The 22740-nt window shown below is 53.2% G+C and overlaps 1 protein-coding gene and 1 pseudogene across 1 annotated transcript; one reads left to right on the top strand and one right to left on the bottom strand.

Moving 5' to 3' along the window:
• The window catches only part of LOC142046695 (serine protease 33-like), a 151148-nt pseudogene that overhangs the window by 91936 nt on the left and 36472 nt on the right, over nt 1-22740 (top strand).
• On the bottom strand, nt 467-19654 carry LOC116827306 (RING finger protein 112). The gene is made up of 13 exons (XM_075064760.1): nt 19399-19654; nt 11970-12185; nt 11438-11575; nt 11021-11125; nt 8983-9033; nt 7861-7917; nt 7616-7702; nt 6896-7025; nt 6612-6742; nt 6356-6409; nt 2423-2501; nt 1889-2160; nt 467-1647 (listed from the first exon to the last, which is right to left on the bottom strand). The coding sequence occupies exons 1-13, from the start codon at nt 19645-19647 to the stop codon at nt 1126-1128; spliced, it is 2091 nt and encodes a 696-aa protein (XP_074920861.1). The 5' UTR covers nt 19648-19654; the 3' UTR covers nt 467-1125.

A 22740-nucleotide genomic window follows, 5' to 3' on the forward strand; every position in this document is an offset into this window, starting at 1 on the left:
AGCAGCCGGCCCGTCACTGCAGAGAGATGCAGAGCGAGGGAGGCAGAGGGAAACCACCAGAGACAAACGGGTCTGCACTCGAGTGTCTTCTCCAGGGTGAGTTCCAGCTGCAGAGCTGTGCTGGGAAAGGGGGAGCCCAGGGCTGGGGTAGCAGGGGCTGTGGGTCGGGAGTGAGGAGCACCGGCAGAGCTGTAGGGAGCAGGGACCCAGGGCTGGGAAAACAGGGGCTGAGGGACATGATTGGCCGTAGGGCACTGGCAGATCTGTGGGGTGAGGAGCCCAGGGCTGGGCTAGCAGGAGGCTGTGGGGCCCTGGCAGATCTGTGGTGTGAGGATCCCCGGTCTGGGCTAGCAGGAGGCTGTGTGGCACTGGCAGATCTGTGGGGTGAGGAGCCCAGGGCTGGGCTAGCAGGGGGCTGTGGGGCACTGGCAGATCTGTGGGGTGAGGAGCCCAGGGCTGNTGTTAACCCTTTACAGGTAAAAGAAACATTACCCCTTAGCTATCTGTTTATGACAGCAGGGAACCCACATCTTCCTGTGCCCTCTCCCTAGAACCCGCCTTCCCGCTCAGAGGGGTGGCTGGAGATCTGTCCCCCAGGACCGGACCACACGACAGTCATTGTAGGAACTCAGCCAGGTGCCCATTGTCACCCCAGCAGGTGATCTCGGGACAGGACCATCGGCCGGGCGTTTCCAAGCATTTCACGTTACAGCTGGAGCGGCCCTGCAACTTCGCAGGAAGGCAGAGCGAGAACCGAGGGCTGGAAGTTAAAGCCAGACACACTCCCATTGGAAGCGAGGGACTGATTTTTCACAGCGCGAGTGATTCACCAGTGGGAAAGCAGTGGGGTCTCCGTCTGTTCTGGCTTCTGAGCCAGACTGGCCGCCTTTCTGGGAGATGATTTAGTCCAACGCCACATATTGGGCCCAACGCAGGGGGAAGTGGGCGGCGTTCTCCAGCCTGGGTGGCACAGCAGGTCAGATGAGAGAATGTAAATGTCCCTTCTTAGAATCTGTGAGCGACGGCTCCCTGCTCTGGGGTGGCTTCTGGGGGACGTGTCTGGGCCACGCTGCAGCCCCGTCACCCCATTCGTCAGCCCCAGATTGGGAGGGTGGGAGGCACTAATCAGATCAGGGGGCTGTCATCGGATAGATCCTCAGTTCCATCCCCTTCCTCCCTCCCACCACCAGCAGCCTCAGCCCTCTGCCTATCCCTCCGGGCGATGTTCCCACCTACTCCCCCGCCCGCGCCCCCACCCACAACAATCCCAGCTGCAGCGCCCGCCCCAACCCCAATGGCCATCACCTCAGCCGCGACAAATGCCCCAGTCGCCTCGGCAGCGATGACAGCACCAGCAATCGCGGCACCGGCAGCTCCGCACACCGGTCCCAGAACCAGGGCCCCCGCCCCCACGCCTGCCGAAATGGCAAATTTCTTGAAGCGCTTCCTGTAGTTCTTCAGGAAGGTCTCAGGCTCCCGTGTCAGTTCCTCCTCCAGCTCCATCAGCAGGGCCTCTTTCTCCGGCGCTGGTTCCCGCATGTCTGTCCGGCACCTCCGCAGCAACAGCTCTCGCCTCTCCGCAAACTGCTCCACCATCTTGCTCGGCCGCACCTTCAGGCACTTGAAGATGTTCTGGGAGTCACCGTCCTGCACCCGCCGGGAGGGGAGACGGCCAAGAGTGTTAGAAGGGGCAAGAGATCAGGGCCCTGCTGCGCTGGGCAGAGCACAGACCCCTGACTGGCTGGGAGAGACTCATCCATCTCAGCAGCCACCCTGGGAGCTGGAGATATGAACTCCTGTCTCCTACCCAAAACTCTGGATCCCATGGGGCTGGCTGGGACTGTTCCCGGGGGTTCCCCTGGATGGGGCCATAGCCCCTGTCACTTACCTTCTCTCTCAGAAATGCAGCATGGTCATGGCGGGCTCTGTCCATGACACTCTTATTGATGGTGTGACTCTGATAGCGCCTTCTGTAGGTCTCCAGGAAAGACTCAGCCTCTTGAGTCAGTTCCACCTCCAGCGCCATCAGCAGGGAGTCCTTCGGCTCCTCCATATCCTCCCGACACCGCCCCAGCAGTGACCTGCGCTGTTCCACCAACTGCTCTGCCATTGCGTCTGGATCCACTGTTAGACAGTCGATCATGCGCTGGGACAGGCCGTCTTGCGTTGAAGGGGAGAGGTGAGGGACGGCAGGCGGTGCCCAAGGCTGTTAGAATGGCGGGTTTGCAACCCGGGCTCACCAATGGCCCCTCTGGCTACAGGACAGCAACTTCCCTATTGTACTGGGGATGAGGTCTCCCATCTCTGCAGCCACCTCACAAGCTGATATGAGGTCCCATCTCCTGCCTCAAATCCCATAGCCCATGGGGCTGGCTGGGATGGTTCCCTGGGATTCCCTGGATGGGGTCACAGCCCCTGTCACTCACCTTCTCCCTCAGAAACGCAGCATGGTCATGGCGGGCTCTGTCCAGGGCTCTCTGGTTGTGGAAGGCGATGGCCATCTGCACGGGGAGGACAAGGCTGGGGTGAGCGGCTGTTTATTTGGCTCCGTCTCCACCTAGTGGCTGCAGCTTCCCCCACAGCAGCCTCACGTAACAAAGCGACGCCGTTAGCCAGTGGGGCAGATGTTTGGGGGTCCCAGTGCTGCTGGTCTCCAGTCTGACCCTCACGGCAGCCCAGCGTCAGCTCCATTCCCTGACCCAAGGCACTTGTGCACTTTCCTCTAGCCAAGGATTTTGGAAACCCTGCCCCAGCTGAGCTCGGCCTGAGGCTGATGCCCAACAGCACATCAGTGACACCTGCTTTTAGAAGTCTGGCCGTATTTGGGGGCTTGCATTGACCTTCGGGAGACACATTTGGGGGGGGACAAAATCTTGGATAAGTCTTAATGTGGAGGTGCAATGACTCCAAAACAGTCTCTGCTGTGGGCCTGTTCTGGAGAGGTTATTGGGATGTAGTTATTCCGGAAGAGCTAGGCCAGTGTATTCATAGAATCACAGGATTGGAAGGCAACTTGAGAGGTCATCAAGTCCAGTCCCCTGCACTCATGGCAGGACCAAGCACCATCTAGACCATCCCTGACAGGGGTTTGTCCAACCTGCTCTTAAACATCCCCAGTGCTGGAGATTCCACAGCTTCCCTGGGCAATTTATTCCAGTGCTTAACCACATGGACAGTTAGTAAGTTTTTCCTAATGTCCAACCTAAACCTCCCTTGCTGCAGTTTAAGCCCATTGCTTCTTGTCCTGTCCTCAGAGGTTAAGAAGAACAATTTTTCTCCCTCCTCCTTGTAAGAACCTTTTACATACTTGAAAACAGTTATGTGTCCCCTCTCAGTTTTCTCTTTTCCAAATTAAACAAACCCACTTCTTTCAATTTTCTCCCATAGATCATGTTTTCTAGACTTTTAATCATTTTTGTTGTTCTTTGGAATTTTTTGAATTTGTCCACATCTTTCCTGAAATGCGGTGCCCAGACCTGGACACAATACTCCAGTTGAGGCCTAATCAGTGCAGAGCAGAGCAGAAGAACCACTTCTCGTGTCTTGCTTACAACACTCCTGCTGATACATCCCAGAAGGATGTTTGCTTTTTTTTGCAGCAGTGTGACACTGTTGACTCGTATTTAGCTGTTGGTCCACTATTCCTCTCACAGGGGAATCTTCCCCTCCCAATTTCTCCTCTAGAGGATTGCATGGGTAGTACCTGTCCCTGCCAATTTGGGGCTGATGCTCAGGAGTGTCTGTAGCACTCTGTATCTCAAAGTAGCAGCCTGTAACCCCCATATTCATATTCATTATTCATATATGGTTGTGACATTTTATACAAAGTCTTGCTGGTCCTCGCCTACTGGCAGCTTGACTTCCCAGCCCTCTAACAGGGGTGGGTTTAAAAAGGTCTCACTGTAGTCCTTGGTTGGAATCAACTGATCCTAGTTGCCCTCAGATAACTCCCTCTCAGCTGATCCTAACTGATCTCTGGTAACCCCTTCTCAGCTGAACCTGCAGTCACTCGTCCTCAGTTGATAGGGAGGAGGGCATATTACCCTTCTGGGATGGTTTTCTACCCTGCCCTTGCCGCAGTCTGTCCTGGGTTTATCGCACACGTCAGATATCTTATCAGAAGATATCTTATATATATAGTTAGTGCATATGAATTTATGAGATTTTCTGTATGGTTGTTACTGAAATATATTGTGAGTCTGAGAGTTTTCCACTGCCAGTTCTCCAGTGACAGCAGAGGAGGGGATCCACTCCCCGGAAGGTGTTAAATGACCATTAGTCAGCGGGGGGAATATAAACAAGGCATTTACAGTTATGGAAGAACTGCGCAAGACATGACGGGGGATCGCTCAAGTCTGTGACTCAGCAAAGCCCACCAGGGCGTGTCTGGGCTGGTGCTTTTCAGGCACGTGGACCGAGAGTATAAAATGGGGGACAACGGCATCATGGCTTTGCCTCTCTCCTGCCCCACCTGTGCTGGAAGCAACAAGATCACTGGGGGTACAAAGACGTGAATGGGGGAGACTGGCCCCAGGCTTCGAGGGGAAGCCGACAGATTAAGGATTATTACCCACCTATAACCTCCTGTGCGGTGAGAAAAACTGCTTGACCAAATGCTGATTGGTCTAATAAAGATTAAGATTTAAAGTCTGAGCTTATCTTTTATTTTCTTTGGTAATTATCTCAGACGTTTTGTGCCTACCACATATAATCACTGAAATCTCTCTTTATGCAGTTAATAAACCTGTTTTATATTTTACCTAAACCAGTGACTTTTGATTGAAGTGCTGGGGAAATCTCAGCTCAGTTTACAAAGGCTGGTGTGTGTGTCCTCTCCACAGCGAGGGAGGAGCAGATTGTGTAATTAACTTACACTGGTCAGGCTTCTGACCAGGGCAGGGGATGGCAACCTTTCAGAAGTGCTGTGCCAGTCTTCATTTAGTCACTCTGATTTAAGGTTTCGCGTGCCAGTCATACATTTTAACTTTTTTAGAAGGTCTCTTTCCATAAGTCTGTAATATAGAACTAAACGGTTGTTGCATAAAGTAAATGAGACTTTTAAAATGTTTAAGAAACTTCCTTTAAAATTCAATTAAAATGCAGAGCCCCCTGGACTGGTGGCCAGGACCCGGGCAGCGTGAGTGCCACTGAAAATCAGTTTGCGTACCGCCTTTGGACTAGGCGAAGACAGTACTGTTTTGGGGTGCAAGGCCAGGAGCTTGGAGGATTTGGCTAGTGCCTTTCTCGGTGTGATTTATGAGTGGCTCAGGGAGCATTCATGCAATCCAGCTGGGTGTGGGGCGCTATATGCTATTGTGCTGAGTGATCACAGAGCCTGGAGTGGTTTGCTGCTTGTCACTAGCAAAGCCTTGTGAGAGACAGCCCAGGCTGGAGAGTTAAGGGGGCACAGTCATACCCCAGTTCCAGGTTGTGCTCGGGGGATCCTGTCACAAAGTCCAAGGTTGTGTCTACACTGTGGTGTAAGGCCAGAGTTAGTAGCACTCAAGTTGGCAGCCCTGTAGGGCTGGAACATCTACACTCATTTGTAACCCCAGGTTAGGAATGGTTGAACCCTGGTTCCTAGCCTGGGGCACCAGCATCTTCAGTATATTATGCAGGGTTGAATGCAAACACCTCAGAAGTCCTAGCACCCTCCCCAGCGGCAGCTTCTTTGGCCCTTTGTTGATGGTGCAGCCGGAGAAAACTGGACTGTCCAAAAAACTTGACTGGCCAGAGGAGACTAAAGGTGGCCCGTGGAATTGGGGGATACATTCAGTGCCCTCCAAGATGACAAGTCAGCAGGGCTATTTCTACACTGCAAAGCAACAGGGCTTGAACCCTGGCTCCCAGCTTGACTCAGGCTGAGACACTCCACCCCTGGGGGTCCTAGGACCCTGGGTCCCTGAAGCCAAGGACCACAAAAGTGGCTTTAAAGCCACCTTCCTCCACCACTGCCACATGCCTCTCCCATGGGAGACACCAAGATGGGAGATACCATTGCATTATGGGAAATGTGGTTAAGATGCCTCATTCTTCTCTGTACACCAGGCTCCCTGGTCAGACTACATCTCCCACGCTGTATTGGGCCATGATTCCCGGATTTCCTCACCAAGCAAGAAGATGCTAGTGCACCCTTGGAGATGGTTGCTCATTGTCCTCTGAGGCTGCGCTTATGAAATGTGCTGTTCAACCAGGGTGCCCAATCCACATAGGAGAATGGGGCATGTAAGGAACATGAACTACAGATTCCAAGAACTTGATATTTCATGCAGACCCTTCTCCAGTCACCCGCTGCTACTGGTATGGATGGGAGAGGGGAGACAGCCCACAATCAGGTCAAAGACAGAGACGGTACCTGACAGAGAGAGGAGAAACCAGAACGATGTTTCCTCATCACATCAGAGAAATTCTACAAAGGAATCAAAAGAAACCATCACATCACAACTCCACAGGGCATGGAAAATCTATGAAAATGGGGCTGGCTCGCCTGACACTGAGATGCAGCCACCTCTGGGGTGGGGCAACTGGGGAACAGACACACAGTGATCCTGCATGAGTATTGGGTTAATCATTGACTGCCCAGGGAGAGAGCACAGCTGGCCGGTCCCCACCTTTATCTTGGCAGCGAGCTGTTTCCCGGTGAGCAGCGCCCCATGCCGGTCCCTCCGGACGTGTCGACCAGCCGAGCCCACCAGGGCGGTGACATAGTCCCTCAGGCTGTCCCGGAAATCCTCATCCATGTCTGCGAAGGGGAGAGAGATGGACGATGGTGGGGGGATATAGGGTTCCTCTGACCCTCCTTCTCTCTACCTTCCATGCGCAGGCACAAGCAGCAACCCAATTGCATTGCTCTGCACATGGCAGGGGGTCAGAGCTGCCGACCTGGCTCAGTTACCTCTTAGCTTTCCCTCACTGCCAGTTGAGATCCGCTTGCCAGGTAAGGGCATCAGGTAACAGCGGCTGCTGCTTCTGCTCAGCACTTCCAGGGCCTTGGGGTGTTTGCAAGGGGACGTCGCCGCCAGCATCTGCCGGAGCCAGGGGGGGAATTGTTACATTGACACACAGACACCTGCGTTAACACCGGCCAGACCGGCTGGGCAGTCAGAGAGGATCTCCACCTCGTTTGTGGTAGGTGTTGGAAGGAGACTTTAACAGCTAAATTCTAGCCAGTCTCTCCTGAGCACGTGCAAAGTGAGATTATCCAATGGCCTGTTACTTGGCTAAATGTGGGGAATTTTTTTGGAGACAGCCCATGGCATATCTCTGACACACGGGCCACTTTTCTGCAAAATGTCAAGTCTCTGTTCTGGAGTAGGGGGCACTAGAGATGTTCAAAAATGAATATCAGAATTTTCTTTCAATATTGCCAAACAACGTGTTTTTCTTTAGCCTCATTCTCAGAAACAGCTGGAGAAAGTGAGCAAGATTCCCTCCCAGAGAAGGGATTTGCAGAGAAGAAATATGGAAAATTTCAGCCCGAACAGTTAGGTTGGCAAAATTATAAGCAAATAAAAAGGGGTCTTGTAATGCAACCTTTACGATGGATGGTGCTACCAGCCCACAGCAAGGGAAAGGCCCTGTGTCCCATTCCCCATCCCCCAAGCCCCACACTCACCTGTCTGACGTCTCTCAGATGCTGCTCTCCACCCTCGACTCCAAGGACCAGGGTGTTGCTCCAATCCCGCACCAGCAGGTCTAGGTGCTGCAGGGGAGACAGGAGGGGAGTGGGGGTTACAAGGGGTGGGGAGAGGCTGTACTGGGAAGAAGGTGGGGAGAAGCCTCAAGCCCTAGGGAGAGGGGGAGGGGTGCAATGTGGGGCTGCATAGGGTAGAGTGGGTGATGGGTGGGGAGCCATCTCACCTGAACGGGCTCCAGTCCATAGGCCTCTCCCACCACTTCAGCCACGTGCAGAAACATCTGTAGAGCAGAGAGAATGTGTGTGTGTGTGAATCTGGGGCCTGAGGGGTGTTTGCACCGCAGGGGAATCCTGCAGGTGAACAGCAAGTGGACTGATTCCCCTCCTCCCCCCATCTGAGGAACTCCATCCTCCCACTGCAGAGAGCAAGACCTGGTGGGCATGAAATGAATCTGGAGTCGGAGAGAGACATTTTCCGCAGAGCAAAGAGAAGCAGGCTGCACCTGGCCAAGGGATGGTGGGGGAGGCCACGGGCTGTGGGAGTCTGGCACAGGTGGGATGGCCGTCCGTGCACAATCCATTCACTACACCCAGCGCCCCACAGAGATGCAAGTTCACTTCCAGCGCTTGCTCCTTCTCTCCAGTGTTCCCAAGGAGCGCACCCCCCCACCACCACCATTGCCTCAGGCTGATGGACACTACCAACACTTTTTGCACAGCCCAGGGACTCAAACTGCTACTCTGCTCACACTCTGAACAATCTCAGCCACGGACCCTATGCCTGAACTCTCCCCAGGCCATCGTATCCCTGCATTAACCACATTTCTGCCAGGCATTGGAGCCAGGGCAGTGTGAACAGATAAAAACCCTCCCAGAGCCAACAGCTCCTCCGCGTAGAGAATTCCTCCTGGGATGCAGCTGAGGGGCAGGACACGCTGTACGCCTCAGGCGGCAGTGATATCGCTAAGGGTGCGACTGCCAGGGGCTTGATCTGGTGGGGCTGGGGCTGGGTAAGTGTTGGAAGAGAAGAGCAAAGCAGATCAGGGGGCAGAGTGACCGCTCCAGGCCCTGGCCCCAGCAGCTTTCCATTGACAGCGAAGCTGGGCTGGAGGGGACAGAGGGATCCTAACTTTGGCCCAGTGGCACATGCCAGACACCTGGGAGCAGAGATCCAGGCTGGGCCATGCAGTGACAGTGCTGACTCCAGAAGCCCACGTGACTGTGGGAGACTTGGTTTCTCTGGGCCTCAGTTTCCCCATAGGAGTTATGGGGAGGGATAATAACCCTGTGGGGTGAATGGGAGAACCTGGCCTGGCCACGTTCTGTGTCACGCTGCCCGGCCTCACCTCCAGGTATTCGAGATCTGGGTCCTTCACCTGAGAGGAAATATTCAGTATCTGCAAATAATCAGGAGACGAGCTGTGACGTTATCTGATTATAATATAACATCTCATTGACGCGTGACACGTGGCCAGAAAAGGGTCAAGCAAATCCCAGGCCGAATGACCCAGAGAAAACCTTTTAGAGACATGTCAGGAAAGTATCCAAATGGTAATTAGGACCATTCAATGCTAGTTAGGCTAGAACCTCGAAGTGCAAACCTGTCTGGTTAGAACTAAGAGGTTATACTAGTTACACGTGTTTACTTATATCTTATAGAGGCAAACCATGTAAACAGACAGTTCCTGTCTGTCACTATAACTGTTGATTCAGAGATGAAAAGGGAATAGTAACAATTAGCTGAATCTTGGATGAAATAATGTCATGCTCTGGACGTCCCTCTGAAGTTTGTGATAAACTGCTTAATGGGTAAATTGCTTTCCGTTAGTTACCATGATATTTGAGAAACAGAAGGTTACATCAAAATCCTATTGTTTACCCAGGATTGTATGAAAGGCCCTTGGGTCCTGATCCTGTTGATCTGAGATCTACATAAGGTTTCACGCAGGGGAAACCTAAGCCATAAGTGTTGAGATCCCTGTCATAGGTTGGATTCACCCAGAATATGAACCTTGGACTATAACCTATGAACTATTTCTAAAAGAACTCTTTGCAACTACAAGCTCACCACCTCTGCTATGTATGTGAACCTCAAGAACTGAACTCATGTCCACAGATTTGATTTCTTTAACCAGTTTCAACTCTCACCTTTCTTTCTATGATAACCTTTATATTTTAGATACCAAAGGCTTGGCATCAGTGTGATTTTTTGGTAAGATCTAAGTTATATATTGACCTGGGTGCGTGGTTGGTCCTTTGGGATCAGAAGAACTTTTTCTTTTATATGATGAAATAAGATTTTGAGTAATTGTCATCATATTCGACTTGAGCACCTGGAAGGAGGCCTGAGGCTGGATATTTTAAGGGAACTGCGTTGTTTGGACTTCTCAGTAAACAGTGAGGTACTATAGAAGCTGTTTTGTACTAGTTGGTAAATTTAAATATTGGACGATCCACCAGCTTTATGGGTTGGTCTGCCCCGTTCTATTTACAGTTCACTCTAACTGAGTGGCCTCAGCGGGCTCCCACCGGGAGCATGGTCACACAGGCAGAGCTACAGCAAGGAGCAGGGCCGCCCAGAGGATTCCGGGGGTCTGGGGCCTTCGACGGCAGGCTGCTCCAGTGGACCTCCCGCAGGTGTGCCTGCAGAGGGTCCGCTGGTCCCGCGGCTCCGGTGGAGCATCCGCAGGCATGCCTGTGGGAGGTCTACCGGAGCCGCGGGACCGGCGAGCGGCAGAGCACCCCCGACGTGGCAAAATGTCTAGAGCTGGCCCTGTTCGGCGGCAGGGGGCCCTTCCGTTCCGGACCCGTCACTGAAGTGCAGCCTGGTCTTCAGAAATAATTCAATGGTGGGGGGCCCTCACCACGGGTCTTCGGGGCACTTCAGCAGCGGGTCCTGGAACGGAAGGGCCCCCCGCCGCTGAATTACCGCCGAAGACCAGGTTGCACTTTGGCAGTGGGTCCCGCTTAGGCGGTAATTTGCCGGCAGGGGGTCCTTCCACCCCAGAGCGAAAGGACCCCCTCGCTGGCGAAGACCGGGATCGGAAGAAGCTCCAGGGCCCGGCCCCACAAGAGTTTTCCGGGCCCCCCGGAGCGAGTGAAGGACCCCGCTCCAGGGGCTCTGAAAACTCTCGTGGGGGCCCCTGCGGAGCCCAGGAACTGGGGCAAATTGCCCCTCTTGCCCCTCCCTCTGGGTGGCCCGGGCAAGGAGCAGTGATGGCCGGCCCAGACCACTTCCCAGCCACATCACCCACCCCTCAGCACAGCGCCCCCTAGTGACGCACGGAGTATCGGGGACAGTCCTGACCCCCAGGGGAAAGCACCCCCTGCTAAGCCCCCCACACCGCTCCCTGCAGCACAGCGCCCACTGGGGAGCCCCCTAACCTGGTAGGAGCTGAGCAGCATGGACATGGCAGACAGTTTGATGCTCGTCTCCTTGTTGCTTTCAATGACCATGGAGCCCTCGGTGTCGACCAGCAGCACGGCCACCTGGGGGCAAGAGTGAGAGCCCCAGGTCAGCTCCCGGCTTTGTCCAGCCATCCACGGCCCCTCTGCCCCCGCAGCTGCCCCCTGCTCAGCCCACTGGCACCTGGCATCTCATTGCCACTGACCCCAGTGCTAGCTCCTTCCTTTTGCTCTTCTCCATTCCCTCTGTTAACTCTTCCCCAGATTCCACTAGGGCCTCCTTCCCCATTTCTCCTTCTCTCCTTCCCTATTTCCCCATTCCTTCTGTTCCCAGCCCTCTACCCTCTTCCTCTAGTCCCCATTCCCTTCTCCCTTCCTTTGCACCCCCCGACTTACCTTCCCCGCCTTGGCGGGGACCCAGAAGGGCTGACTCCAGGCCCACACCCCCTCGGTGACTCTCTGGGTACCGACTCGCCACTTGAACCCCTCCAGGGGCTCATCCTCTCGTCCCATCCATGACCCATCCCTTGCACCCTGCCAGAGGGGGAACATGGGGGGTGGTGTTAATGTGGGGGGGAAAAGAGTGACTGGTGTCCCCCCAGGGTGAAAACCTTGGGAGGGGGATGGGGGTTAATTTTACTAGTGTGGGGCTGGGAAGGATACATGGTGACGGGCATGCTCAGAATCAGAGAGACAAATAAACAGACCCACTTGTGTCTGGACAGAGAGACAGACAGACACGCTGCACTCCAGACAGACAGACAGGCAGGCAGGCAGGTATGCCAGGGTCCAGCCATGGCTCCAGCTAAATGGACATGTTGGGGGGTGGGAGATGCTTGCAGATGCATGTGCAGCTTTGAGCTTCCTGGAAGGGGGCAGGATGGGGCCGCTTCCACCCCAGCTCACTCCTGTTCCCGTTCACACTCACCGGACTCCGGAGCCGGCGCAGCAGGTAGTTCAGCAGGAAGGATTTGCCCCGGCGCTGCTCCCCGATGATGGACACCAGGCAGACAGGGGTGTCCCTCACCCCACCCTGCTCCAGGCAGCATCTCAGGGCCTCCTCGTCCAGGGTCAGGCCCCTTTCCTCGTCCAGATGCACCAGCTGCACCGGGTGCCCTGGCTCCATCTGAGCCCCCGATCCCTGCTGCAGGGACAGAGCAGGGTCAGAGCTGGGACCCCACCCCTGAGCCAACCAGTTCCCTGCTTTGTAGATCAAAGCCGCGTGCCCCATTGCCACTGTGACACTGCATCCCATGTTTTTCACAGTAATGCTATTATACGATTGTGTGATCATCATAATGTACTTTATGCAAGATGGATCTTGTGAGGTATCATTGGAAAGGTTATGATTTACTGAAGATAATTATCCTATTTGTATGCATGTATCATTTCTGTATCTGAAGTTAGGAATATTGACTACACAGCTGTACTACAAAAGAGTTTGCACATGGGGAACGCCTACCAGACATAATGCAGTCGCTCTGGCTGGTTAGCTGCAGACAAGTCAATGAATCATTAGGAAGAACAATAGATCTTTGAAGATGCTAATCTCCCACCCTCCTGAGAAGCTTCCTGGGATTCTACCTTTGACTCATGGCTGCTTTGACACTGCAGAATCATGTGCTCATGTCACCTGATACCGGACTCCATTTTGGAATACCAGTATTTTTCCACTGGGAAGAGGGGGAACCACACTGGAAAACAATGGGGTCCCATCAGGGCTGGCTTTAGCAAGTGCAGGGCCCGATTTGAACAGTTTCAACAGGGCCCCAGCATGGACGACTGAAAAAAACACATAAAAAACACAAAAAAACACGTGGGGCTTGTACTCACGGGGCGGCGCTCCTAGTCTTCGAAGGCGGGTCCTTCACTCGCTCCGGTCTTCAAGGGCACTGAAGGACCTGCCGCTGAAGTGCTACCGAAGACCTGGAGCGAATGAAGGACCTGCCGCCGAAGTGCTGCCGAAGACCCGGAGCACCGCCAGGTGAGTAAAAATTAAAAAGGATCCTCTATCCAGGGAAAGGATTCTTGGCCACTTGCCAAACCTGGCGGCCCTGCCAATGGGCGCAGGGCCCTCTTAGGCGTGGGGCCCGATTCGGGGGAATTCGTGGAATTGGCCTAAAGCCGGCCCTGGCTCCCACCATATGTAAATCCTATTTAAGGCAGGGAAGTGAGTTACTCAAGGTTCAATCATTCTTTACTGAATCTCTCCCCTCCTGTGATGACTTCTGAAAACATCTAAGAAACAAAGACGGGGGCAGGGGGAAAGGATTGAGCCCATGCTGGAAAATGTGTCTGACCTGTGAAAGAAATACCTGGAGTTCCAAGCTGCAAGCAAGAGCAGCCTGTCTTCAAGAACGTCTGCAGTCAGCCTAGAACAACATTTAGGGTGAGAAATACTACTGCTTGTAACCGGTTTTGTTAGTGTGTTAAGCTTAGTTTGCGTGTTTGTTTTATTTGCTTAGTCATCTGCTTTGATCGGTTGCCCATCCCTTGTAATCCTTTAAGATCTATCTTTTGAAGCTAGTAAACTTGTTTTTGTTTTCTCGAAACCAGTTTGTGGATTCATAACTGGAGGACAAAAAGCTGTGCAGATCTTCCTCCCCGTTGTTGGAGGGGGCGAATTTCATGAGTTTATGCTGTGCAGTTCTTGGTGCAGCACAAGACAATACACGTTTGGGTTTACTCTCCAGAGGGGGTGGGCACTTGAGTGCTGGGCAATTCCTCAGCTGAAAGCCTTCCCATGCAGAGCTGATTTCTGTCTGCAGTTGGATGTGTCCCTACCTGTTCGTGTGCTGGAGGAGGCTTGAGGGCCTGGCTCAGCAGCCAGTCAGTCCCCGGTATCAGAGTCCTGTGCCTCATGCCCATCCCTTCAAGCCAGCCAGTCCCCTAGATCAGACCTCTGTGCCCCCCAGGGCTGACTCCATATCCCATTCCCATTCCCTAAGCTACGCAGCTCCCAGTGTCTGCATCAGATCCCTGCACCTCATTCACACTCTCCTGAGCCAGGCAATCCCTCCCGGGAGCAGATCATAGTTGTTTCCCATTCCCACCCCCCTGAGGCAGCCAGTCTCCTGCCCTGGGGTGGGATCAGACCAGAATTCCCTTGAGGGGAAAGGCCCCTAGATTCTTGTTGGTGCACATGAAAGGAGACTGATGATCACCAGGTGGCTCAGGCAGTGGGGCTGAGGAGGGCTTGGGGATGTTCGACCACTGGGAGGCGCTCACGGACAGAGGACTGGTCTCTTGGGATGGATGCCACCTGCGTGGGGAGGGAGACAGACTTCTGGGATGGAGGATGTCACAGCTGAATAAAAGTGCTTTAAGCTATGAGCTGGGGGAGAGACAGCTGGGACACACTCACTTAATCTCCAGGCCTGATTCTCACACTGAGCAGGAGGCAAATCATGTGGGAGAGGGAGCAGCAGCGGAGAAAGGAAAGACAGAGGGTGAGAGAATGGACGACAAAAGAAACAATAGTGCCAAGGGCACCGACACTAACAGTCAGGCAGGGCCGGTTTTAGGAAGTGCAGGGCCCAATTCGAACAGTTTCGACGGGACCCCGGGAGGGATGACTAAAAAAAACCACACGTAAAAAACCACGAGGCTTGTACTCACCGGGCGGTGTTCCGAGTCTTCAGCGGCACTTCGGCAGTGGGTCCTTCACTCGCTGCACGTCTTTGGTGGCACTGAAGGACCCACCACCAAAGACCCAGAGCAAGCGAAGGACCCGCTGCCGAAGTGCCGCCACAGACCCAAAGCTCCACTAGGTGAGTAAAAATTAAAAAGTCTCCTCTAGCCAGGGAAGGGATTCTCACTGGGAGTGGGGCCCTCTTAGGCGCGGGGCCTGATTCAGGGGAGTTGGTGGAATAGGCCTAAAGTCGGCCCTGCAGTCAGGTGGTCGATACTGGGAGTAAAACGACTGTACCACCCAGGTGAGAAATCTGAGCAAAGCCAAGTGGCAGCAGTGAGGTGTCTGCTCAACAGCACCAGGAGCCGGGCGACAAAATGGAGGAAGTAGAACTACGGGTGCAGGATGGGAAACCAGATATTGTCGGGAGAACAGAACCACGGGGCAAAGCAGCCATGACCGGAGTACAGGAAAGAAAGGAAAAGAACAAACGGGGCAGAGTAGTGTTATGTGTTAATGATGGGTGGAGTGGGAAGAAATGAGAAGGGATGGAATGCGTAAAACAGAATCTCTTTGGGTCAAAATCACACCGGGGCAGAAAGCTACCAGAGGCTCCCCACCGATAGTGTCTGGGGTCTGCTACAACCCCACAGGATCTCGTTTAGATCTGGTTAGAGACCCCTTTTGTAGTTTGAATGAAATAAATACATTGTGAATTCTGTGTGTGTAAGCAGAGTCGGGATGAGCTCTACCCTGACATCTGGTGGTGAATTATGGGGAGTGTGGAAAGGAATTTCAGGGATTTGCATTGCATAAGCCCACAGCAGCCTGGGATGGTTATTTTGACAGCTGGGATCCCCAATTTCTTTGTTATTGGGGCGGGAGAAAAAAAAGTGCTGTCACCCTAATTATGTGAATGAGGAACTATGACACTGCTTTATGACAGAAATTGTATCATATCCCAATTAAGTCCGTGACTTGCTAAGACAGGACATGGGTTCAAACCCAGTGACTATGGAGAGAGTTGGGGACTGGTGTGTGTACCTGGTGGATGGCCCTTTGAAGGCTGGAACCAATTGCACAGCTCGTCTGTCCGCGTGTTAAAGAGGTAGAGCTGAATTTTTGGAATTAAATTAGGAGTTCTATCTAGAGACTGCTGAGCTGAATGCATGTTAGCCAATGGTGCCCCAGCACCAGGGCTCCCTACTAGAGCTGAAATCACTAAAGAGCTGAGCGTGAGAAGTCAACGATGCGGTGTTAACTAGTGGGGAGGCTGAACAACCTATCGCTAAGCGGCTAGCAAGCAGAGCATTTGCAGCATGTTGAGAGCATGCCCATGGTAACATGAGCCGGAGTGGAGCGTTTGCAGAGATGCTGAGTGCTCACAGGTGGGGCTGGAGGAGAGCACAGCTGGTGTGGCGAGCTTGGTCGTGGTGTAGGCTGCAGCAGAACGCCAGGAAAGGCAGGCAGGCCGTTTGGCCCTTGACCCACGTCAAAGGTCCTTAACACCCGGGGGCTCTCCCTCCCCATTTCCCGAGGCATGGGGTGGCACTCGACCAGAGACTTTTGGGTTGTTGAAACACAATTTGGGGTGAATTTGACTTAAGACCCAAGGGGAAAGGGCATTGCAGATGTACTTGGAGGTGGGTTTTGCTTATGGTTGAGTTATAATCCCTGTTGTGTGTGTTTCTCCAATGGGAAGCTTGCATTGTTTTCCCCTCCGTTTATTAAAAAGATTTGCTTACAAGCTTGGAACTCCGTGCTTGCGAGAGGGGAAGTATGGCTCATTGGAAGGCGCCCAGGGGGTGGTATGTAAGTTGTCCCAGGTCACTGGGTGGGGGCTCGAGCACGGTTTTGAATGTGTTATTGAAACGGAACCCCTGGATACTGACCCGGCCGCTTGTTGCTGCCAGCCAGAGGGCAGAGAGGGTTACATGTGATTGTGGAGACTTAATTTTCCAGGCAGGCGATTTGGGGGAGAGTGCTACTACAATGGTTGGGGCCAGATATTCCGAATGTGACAGCGATGAGATTCTTCGCAATATGTCATTCTGAAACAACAAGAGATCGATGCAGTTTAGATTTAGCGTTCGTAATAGCTGCGAGGACTTTCACGGAAGAACTCTCTGTAGAGAACACCTTGTTGAGTGAACTGAGCTAATTCAGTTTAAACAAATGGAAGAATAAACTGAAACACGGCCAGAAGCTGGGGCTCTGGATTTTTTAAAGGAGCAAAATTGTAAAAAATTAAGGGAATTAGGTAGGGAAGCAACCTGGCCCTGCACAGCTCAAGGATCGGAGTGGAGGAGCGTCTATAGAAAAGGTTTGCCGACATATTGGCATGAACAGGATCGTCAAACAGGGTGATGAAAAAAAGCCAAAAAGACTATAGGAATGGAAGAGATCTTTGAATCAGCAAAGAAAGCCACCAATTGTGTTCTGAATGAGAACTGCCAACATGCCAAGCAAACTATATAAAAGCAACAAAAACGGAAATAAGAAAGTTGGAATGGCTAAGAAATGAGTGTGGTGGAGACTAGAAACCTAATATAACACTATCGTAACATTTTTAATAAGCGTAATGAGCAAGCTTGTGGCAGAGAGGCTACTGAGAACATACAGATACATACGGTGAGTAGAAATTTCACATGCTTATAGAGGACCAAACTGGGGCGGTGCCCTGGATCCATCTTTTCCACCGAAGCCTGTTAAAGAAACTGGCACATGAAATTGCAAGCCCAATACAAGATCGTAACCTAATCGTCAAGTCAGGGCTCATCCTTCCCATGACACGAATTAGCTAATATATATCTATATTTAAGAAGGAGACAATGTGATCTCAGGAAACGACAGACGTCCTTAATTTGAACCTCTCAATGTACGCCATCGCCGTGAACAAGTGAAAGAGAACCAGAGTTAAGGACATAGAGATAAATGGTAATTGGGATAAAATACAATCTGGCTTCACAAAAGGTAGATCGTGCCAGACCAACTTTATCTCTTGCCTTGAGAAGTTAACCGACTTTCTAGACACAGGAAATGCAGTTGATCTAATCAGCCTGGATTTCAGTAAGGTGTTTGATACAGTGCCTCATGGGAAATTAAATTGGAGAAGATGGGAATTAATATGCGAATTGAGAGATGGCTATAGAACTGGTTAAAGGGGAGATTACTGCGGGTCAATGTGAAAGGGGAACTGTCAGCCTGGAGGGAGGTTACCAGTGGAATTCCTCAGGGATCGGTCCTAGGACCATTCTTATTTAACATTTTCATTAGTGACCTAGCACAAAACGTGGGCGTGTGCTAATCAAATTTGCAGATGACACACAGTTGGGAGGTAGAGCTGTATGGGGGGCGATGGGAATTTCATACAAGAAGATCTGGACAACCTTGAAAACTGGAGTAATAAAAATGGGATGAAATTGTCTAGTGAAAAGTGCAAGGTCGTGCAGTTAGGGACTAATGACAAGAATTTGCACTACAAGGTGGGGATGTACCAGTTGGAAGTGACAGAGGAGGAGAAAGACCTGGCTGAATTGGCTGATCACTGGATGACTATGAGCCGCCGATGTGATGTGACCGTGGAAAAGGCTGATGCAATCTAGGCTGTATCAGGTGAGAGGCTGTGTTTCCATCAGAGACAGGGAAGTGTTATTCCATTAGACAAGGCACTGGTGAGATCTCATGCAGAGCGCGCAGTTCTGGTCTCCCATGGTTAAGGAAAATGAGTTCAAACTGGAACAGGGACAGAGAAGGGCTACTAGGATTATTCAATGACTGGAAAACCTGCCTTAGGGGAGGAGACTCCAAGAGCTCGGCTTGTTTAGCCGAACCAAACTAAAGCCGAGGGGAGCTCTGGTTGCGCTCTAGAGACACAACAGAGGGATGAAGACCAGGGAGGGAGGAGAGTTATTTAACTTAAACGCCAACCTTGACACAAGAACAAATGGCTATAAACTGGCCAGCAACAAGTTTAGCCTTGAAATTAGACAACGATTCCCAACCATCGGAGGAGTGAAGTTCCGGAACAGCCTCCCAACGGGAACAAAAAACCTAACTGGATCCAAGCCTCAGCTTGGCAAGTTTATGGAGGGGATGGGATGATGATGTATCTACAAAGACACACGGCTCGTGCAAGTACCAAATATCCCGAATGGCCGGTGATGGGTCACTAGATGGGGAGGGCTCTGAGTTACTACAGAGAATTCTCTCCCAGGTATCTGGCTGGTGGGTGTCACCCACATGCTCAGGGTCTAACTGATCATCATATATGGGATTGGGAAGGAATTTTCCTGCAGGTTGGACTATCAGAGACCTGGGGGTTTTCGCCTTCCCCCGCAGCATGGGGCACAGGTCATTTGCAGGTTTGAACTAGTGTCAATGGTGGAGTCTTTGTATCTTGGAATCTTTAGATTATGATTTGAGGTCTATTACAGGAGAGAGTGGGTGAGGTCCGGTGGCCTGCAATGTGCAGAAAGTCAGACTAGATGATCACGATGGTCCCTTCTGGCCCTCAAGTCTACGAGTCTGTGTTCCCCACCTCTCTGAGCCAGCCAGTCCCCACTCTGGGGCCAGATCAGGGCTGGCACCCTGTAAAGGGGACAGGCCCCATGTCCGATTCCCTGCCCCCCTGAGCCAGGCAATCCCTGCCCTGGAGCTGGATTCGGCCCAGCATCCCCGACAGGAGAAAGCTCCTTTCCCCCTTATCTGGCCTGCCTGGTCTCACCGGATCCTGCTCTTCCTGCATGTTCTTGGTGAATTTCTCCACCAGGCTTTTGACGCGTGTATCTGGGATCATCCTGCCCCTGGAGCAGGGAGCCCGGCAGTCGGGGCAGCGGCGTCCCTGGGCTGACACCTGGCTCCAGTGAATGGAGAGGCAGCCCCGGCAGAAGTTGTGGCCGCACTTGATGGAGACGGGGTCGTTCAAAACATCCAGGCAGATGGAGCAGGTGACGTCCTCCCGGAGCTGCTCCATCTCTCTGACCTTGCAGGCCTGGGGAGATTCACTGGGTCAGGAGCCAGCACATGGGAACACGGGGCTGACGTGCTAGAGCAGGGGGGCTGGGAGCCAGGACTCCTGGGTTCCATTGTTAGTGTTCGCTACTTTGCTGGTAAGTTTCCGTTCACTGCTGTGCGCTGGCCACTCCCATTTTGGAGCAGGGCTGGCAAATGCCTCTCTGCTCCTAGGGTTTTGGGTTGCCTGGGGCTCTGGGGATGACACAGGCATTTCTGCCTCCTGAGCTCAGCCCACTAGAAACACCCAACCTGCCAGGACGTGAGCTCAGCCGTGGGGTGAGACTCTCAGAGCCCCCGGGCGTCTGCCAGCCCAGCCAGCCAAGGAGTTCCAGAAACGTCAGGTGCTGTTGCTCCTGTTGTTATTGCAGGGGGGCTGCCTTGGGCAACCTGAATCCTCCCCCCAGCTCACAGGGCCCTGGGTCTCCTGGACAAAGCAGAAGTGGGCAGAGTAAATGGCACCCCCCAGGTGCTAGCCACAGGCAGGGGGAGGGGATTGAAGGAAGGTTACTGCAGAGGATCTGGGCACCGAGCCCAGCAGTCCTGATGGCCAGAGCCAGCCCTGCTCTGCCACGTGATGAGTCCCGGCGCGTCCTGCTGCTGAGATACCCTCAGCCATGAACCTTCGATCTGCCGATGCCTAACCCTGGGGCTGGGCCCTGGGAGCTGAGGTTCACACGAGACAGGAAGTTCTGTCAGGGGCTTTGGGACAGGAAGTGTCTCCTGCCCTGAAAATTGGACGGCTTCCTGGAGATAAAGGGGTTTTCATCAGGTGAAGGAGGGTGGGGCAGCTTTTGGGGGCCCCCAGCAATGGGAATTACTCAGGAGTCCTGGTTCCAAGCCCTCCCTCGCTCTAACCCACCAGACTCTACTCCCCTCCCAAAGTGGGGAGAGAACCCAGGAGTCCTGAGCCCTGTGATGTGGGCCCTGTCCCACAGGGGCCCCTGAGCAGTGGGACGGGGCTCATTCCCTTGTGAAGCACCTTATATGATTTTATAAAAATATGCTAATGAGTGTGAATATAATGTAACGGGAAAATGCTTCAGACAAAAGGTCTCTTGTCAGGTATCATTACAAAGCTTATAATCTACTGAGTGTGGTCATCCTGTTTGTATAAATGTATCACTCTTGTATCTGAAACTAGGAATATGAGCTATAACTCTGAGGGTCTATTGTAATTATGCAAAGTGTGGGCCATTAATGATGGTTTGGATTCCTGATGACTCCCATTAACCAGGACAATTGACTGCGGATGGGTGTGTTTTACCTGTGAGTTTTCCTGTATCCGTGTGAGCTGGCAAGAGGGTAATGAGTCTGGCAGTGACATGTGATCATGTTACCTGAACTGGAATCCAGCTTTAACCTGGTGCTTTTCCAGTGAGGGGAGTGGGAACCCAGAAGGACAAAGGGTTCCCACCTTATGGAAAAGAGATAAGTGGGTGGAACAGAACAAAGGGTGGAGCCATCATGAGGAATCCCCCAGCTACCACCTGAGCTGGAACCAGGGCTGGACCAGGGGAAAGGATTGTGCCAGACTAGGAAGGTGTCCGCCTGTGACAGGATTCGTATTGAACATCTTTCAGGGTGAGATATTATCTGTGCTCAGTGTATTTAACTGCATTAGCTAGATTTGCATGTTCATTTTATGTTTCTGGCAATCCTGTCTGGGCTGTTCCTACTTGGAACCACTTAAATCCTCGCTTTGATAATAATCACCTTTATCTGATAATTAACCCAGTAGATAGGTAATTACTGAGAGGAGGGGGGCAAACAGCTGTGCATCTCTCTCCTCAGTGTATAGAGGCAAATAATAATGAGTTTATCCTGTATAAGCTTTTTTACAGGTTAAACACAGATTTTGGGTTGGACCCCATTGGGATTGGCATCGAACGTGTCAAAGACAGGCACACGTGTCTTAAATTGCTTTAGTTAGGCTGGCAGGCTTTGGGCCCAAGTGGTTCACCCCTGGGTCGTTCGACAGAGACGGGCGTGCCTCCCAGGCTCAGCAGGCAGGGTCTGTGGAGTCCCCGGCTGGCAGGGAAAGCAGGGCAAACGTAGTCTGTGGCCAGCATGTTCGCCGTTCCGCAAGGGGTTTCTGTGATCCAACCCGTCACAAACCTATATGATACAAGCCCGAGGAGAGGAGCCGCCCCCACCCTCCCAGCCAGAGGCGCCAGGACTGTGGCTGAGCTGCGACTTCTGCTGTTCTAGAGCCTGGTTGGCAAGTGCCAAGGGGGCGTGCAGGGGGATGGGGAGGGGAAGAGGGGCTCTCGGGGGGGGAATTGGATGAGGCTTCAGGGTGGGTAGGGGCCGTGATGTGGGGTATTTGCCCCCAGTGTCTGTTGGGTACAGGGTGCCCTGAGGATCAACCCCTTCAATGAGCCCAACCCCTCCCCACCACCTGCGCCCCCCAACCCCCAAGGACGCTGGCTGGTGCATGAGGCAGAACATACACTCCCGCCTCCCCCCACCCCATCCCCTCCATTAGGGGGCAGCGCTGCCCCCACCATAGGAACATCCGACCACGCCCCCATCCCATTCTAGCTCCCCCCCCAGGACACACGGGTGCAGGCACCTTGAGAACCACACTAATCCCTGTGCCTCTCTGGAGATGTCCAGGACTCGCTGATTCGAAGCCGCACCCAACGACCCCCGATCCCCCCTTCCGACACAGCGCTGCCCGCCTGCCCCAAACCAGCAGGAGCAAGTACCAAAAGGCCGAACTCACCGCTACCGCAAATATAGGAATAGCCCATGCCCCCCGTCTGCCAGGCCTCCGCCGCACCTCCCACCCAGCCTGCAGCTTGCCAGTGCCTCCTCGACCCCACCCTGCGCTGCCCAGCTCTGCGCTGCCTCACTCCCGGCCAGATCTGCCAGCCCAGCCCTGCCCCCCCAGCTCTGCCGGTGCCCCTCATCTGACCCACAGCCCCTGCCAGCCCAGCCCTGCCCCCCAGCTCGTCCGGTGCCCCCTCCCGACCCGCAGCCCCTCCATAACAGCCCTGCCCCCAGATCTGCCAGTGACCCTGCACTCCTGACTCAACAGCCCCTGCCAGCC

Source organism: Chelonoidis abingdonii, chromosome 4 (genome assembly GCF_003597395.2).
Source record: "Chelonoidis abingdonii isolate Lonesome George chromosome 4, CheloAbing_2.0, whole genome shotgun sequence".
In the NCBI taxonomy this organism is placed as follows: Eukaryota; Metazoa; Chordata; order Testudines; family Testudinidae; genus Chelonoidis; species Chelonoidis abingdonii.

Excerpts from the sequence above, each read along its gene's own strand:
- LOC116827306 (XM_075064760.1), bottom strand. The coding sequence starts at position 19,647 with ATGGAGCAGCTCCGGGAGGACGTCACCTGCTCCATCTGCCTGGATGTT. Across the intron at positions 11,576-11,969 it reads TGCGCCGGCTCCGGAGTCCG|GGTGCAAGGGATGGGTCATG; the intron begins GTGAGTGTGAAC and ends CCCCTCTGGCAG. Across the intron at positions 1,648-1,888 it reads CTGCATTTCTGAGAGAGAAG|GACGGTGACTCCCAGAACAT; the intron begins GTAAGTGACAGG and ends CGGCGGGTGCAG.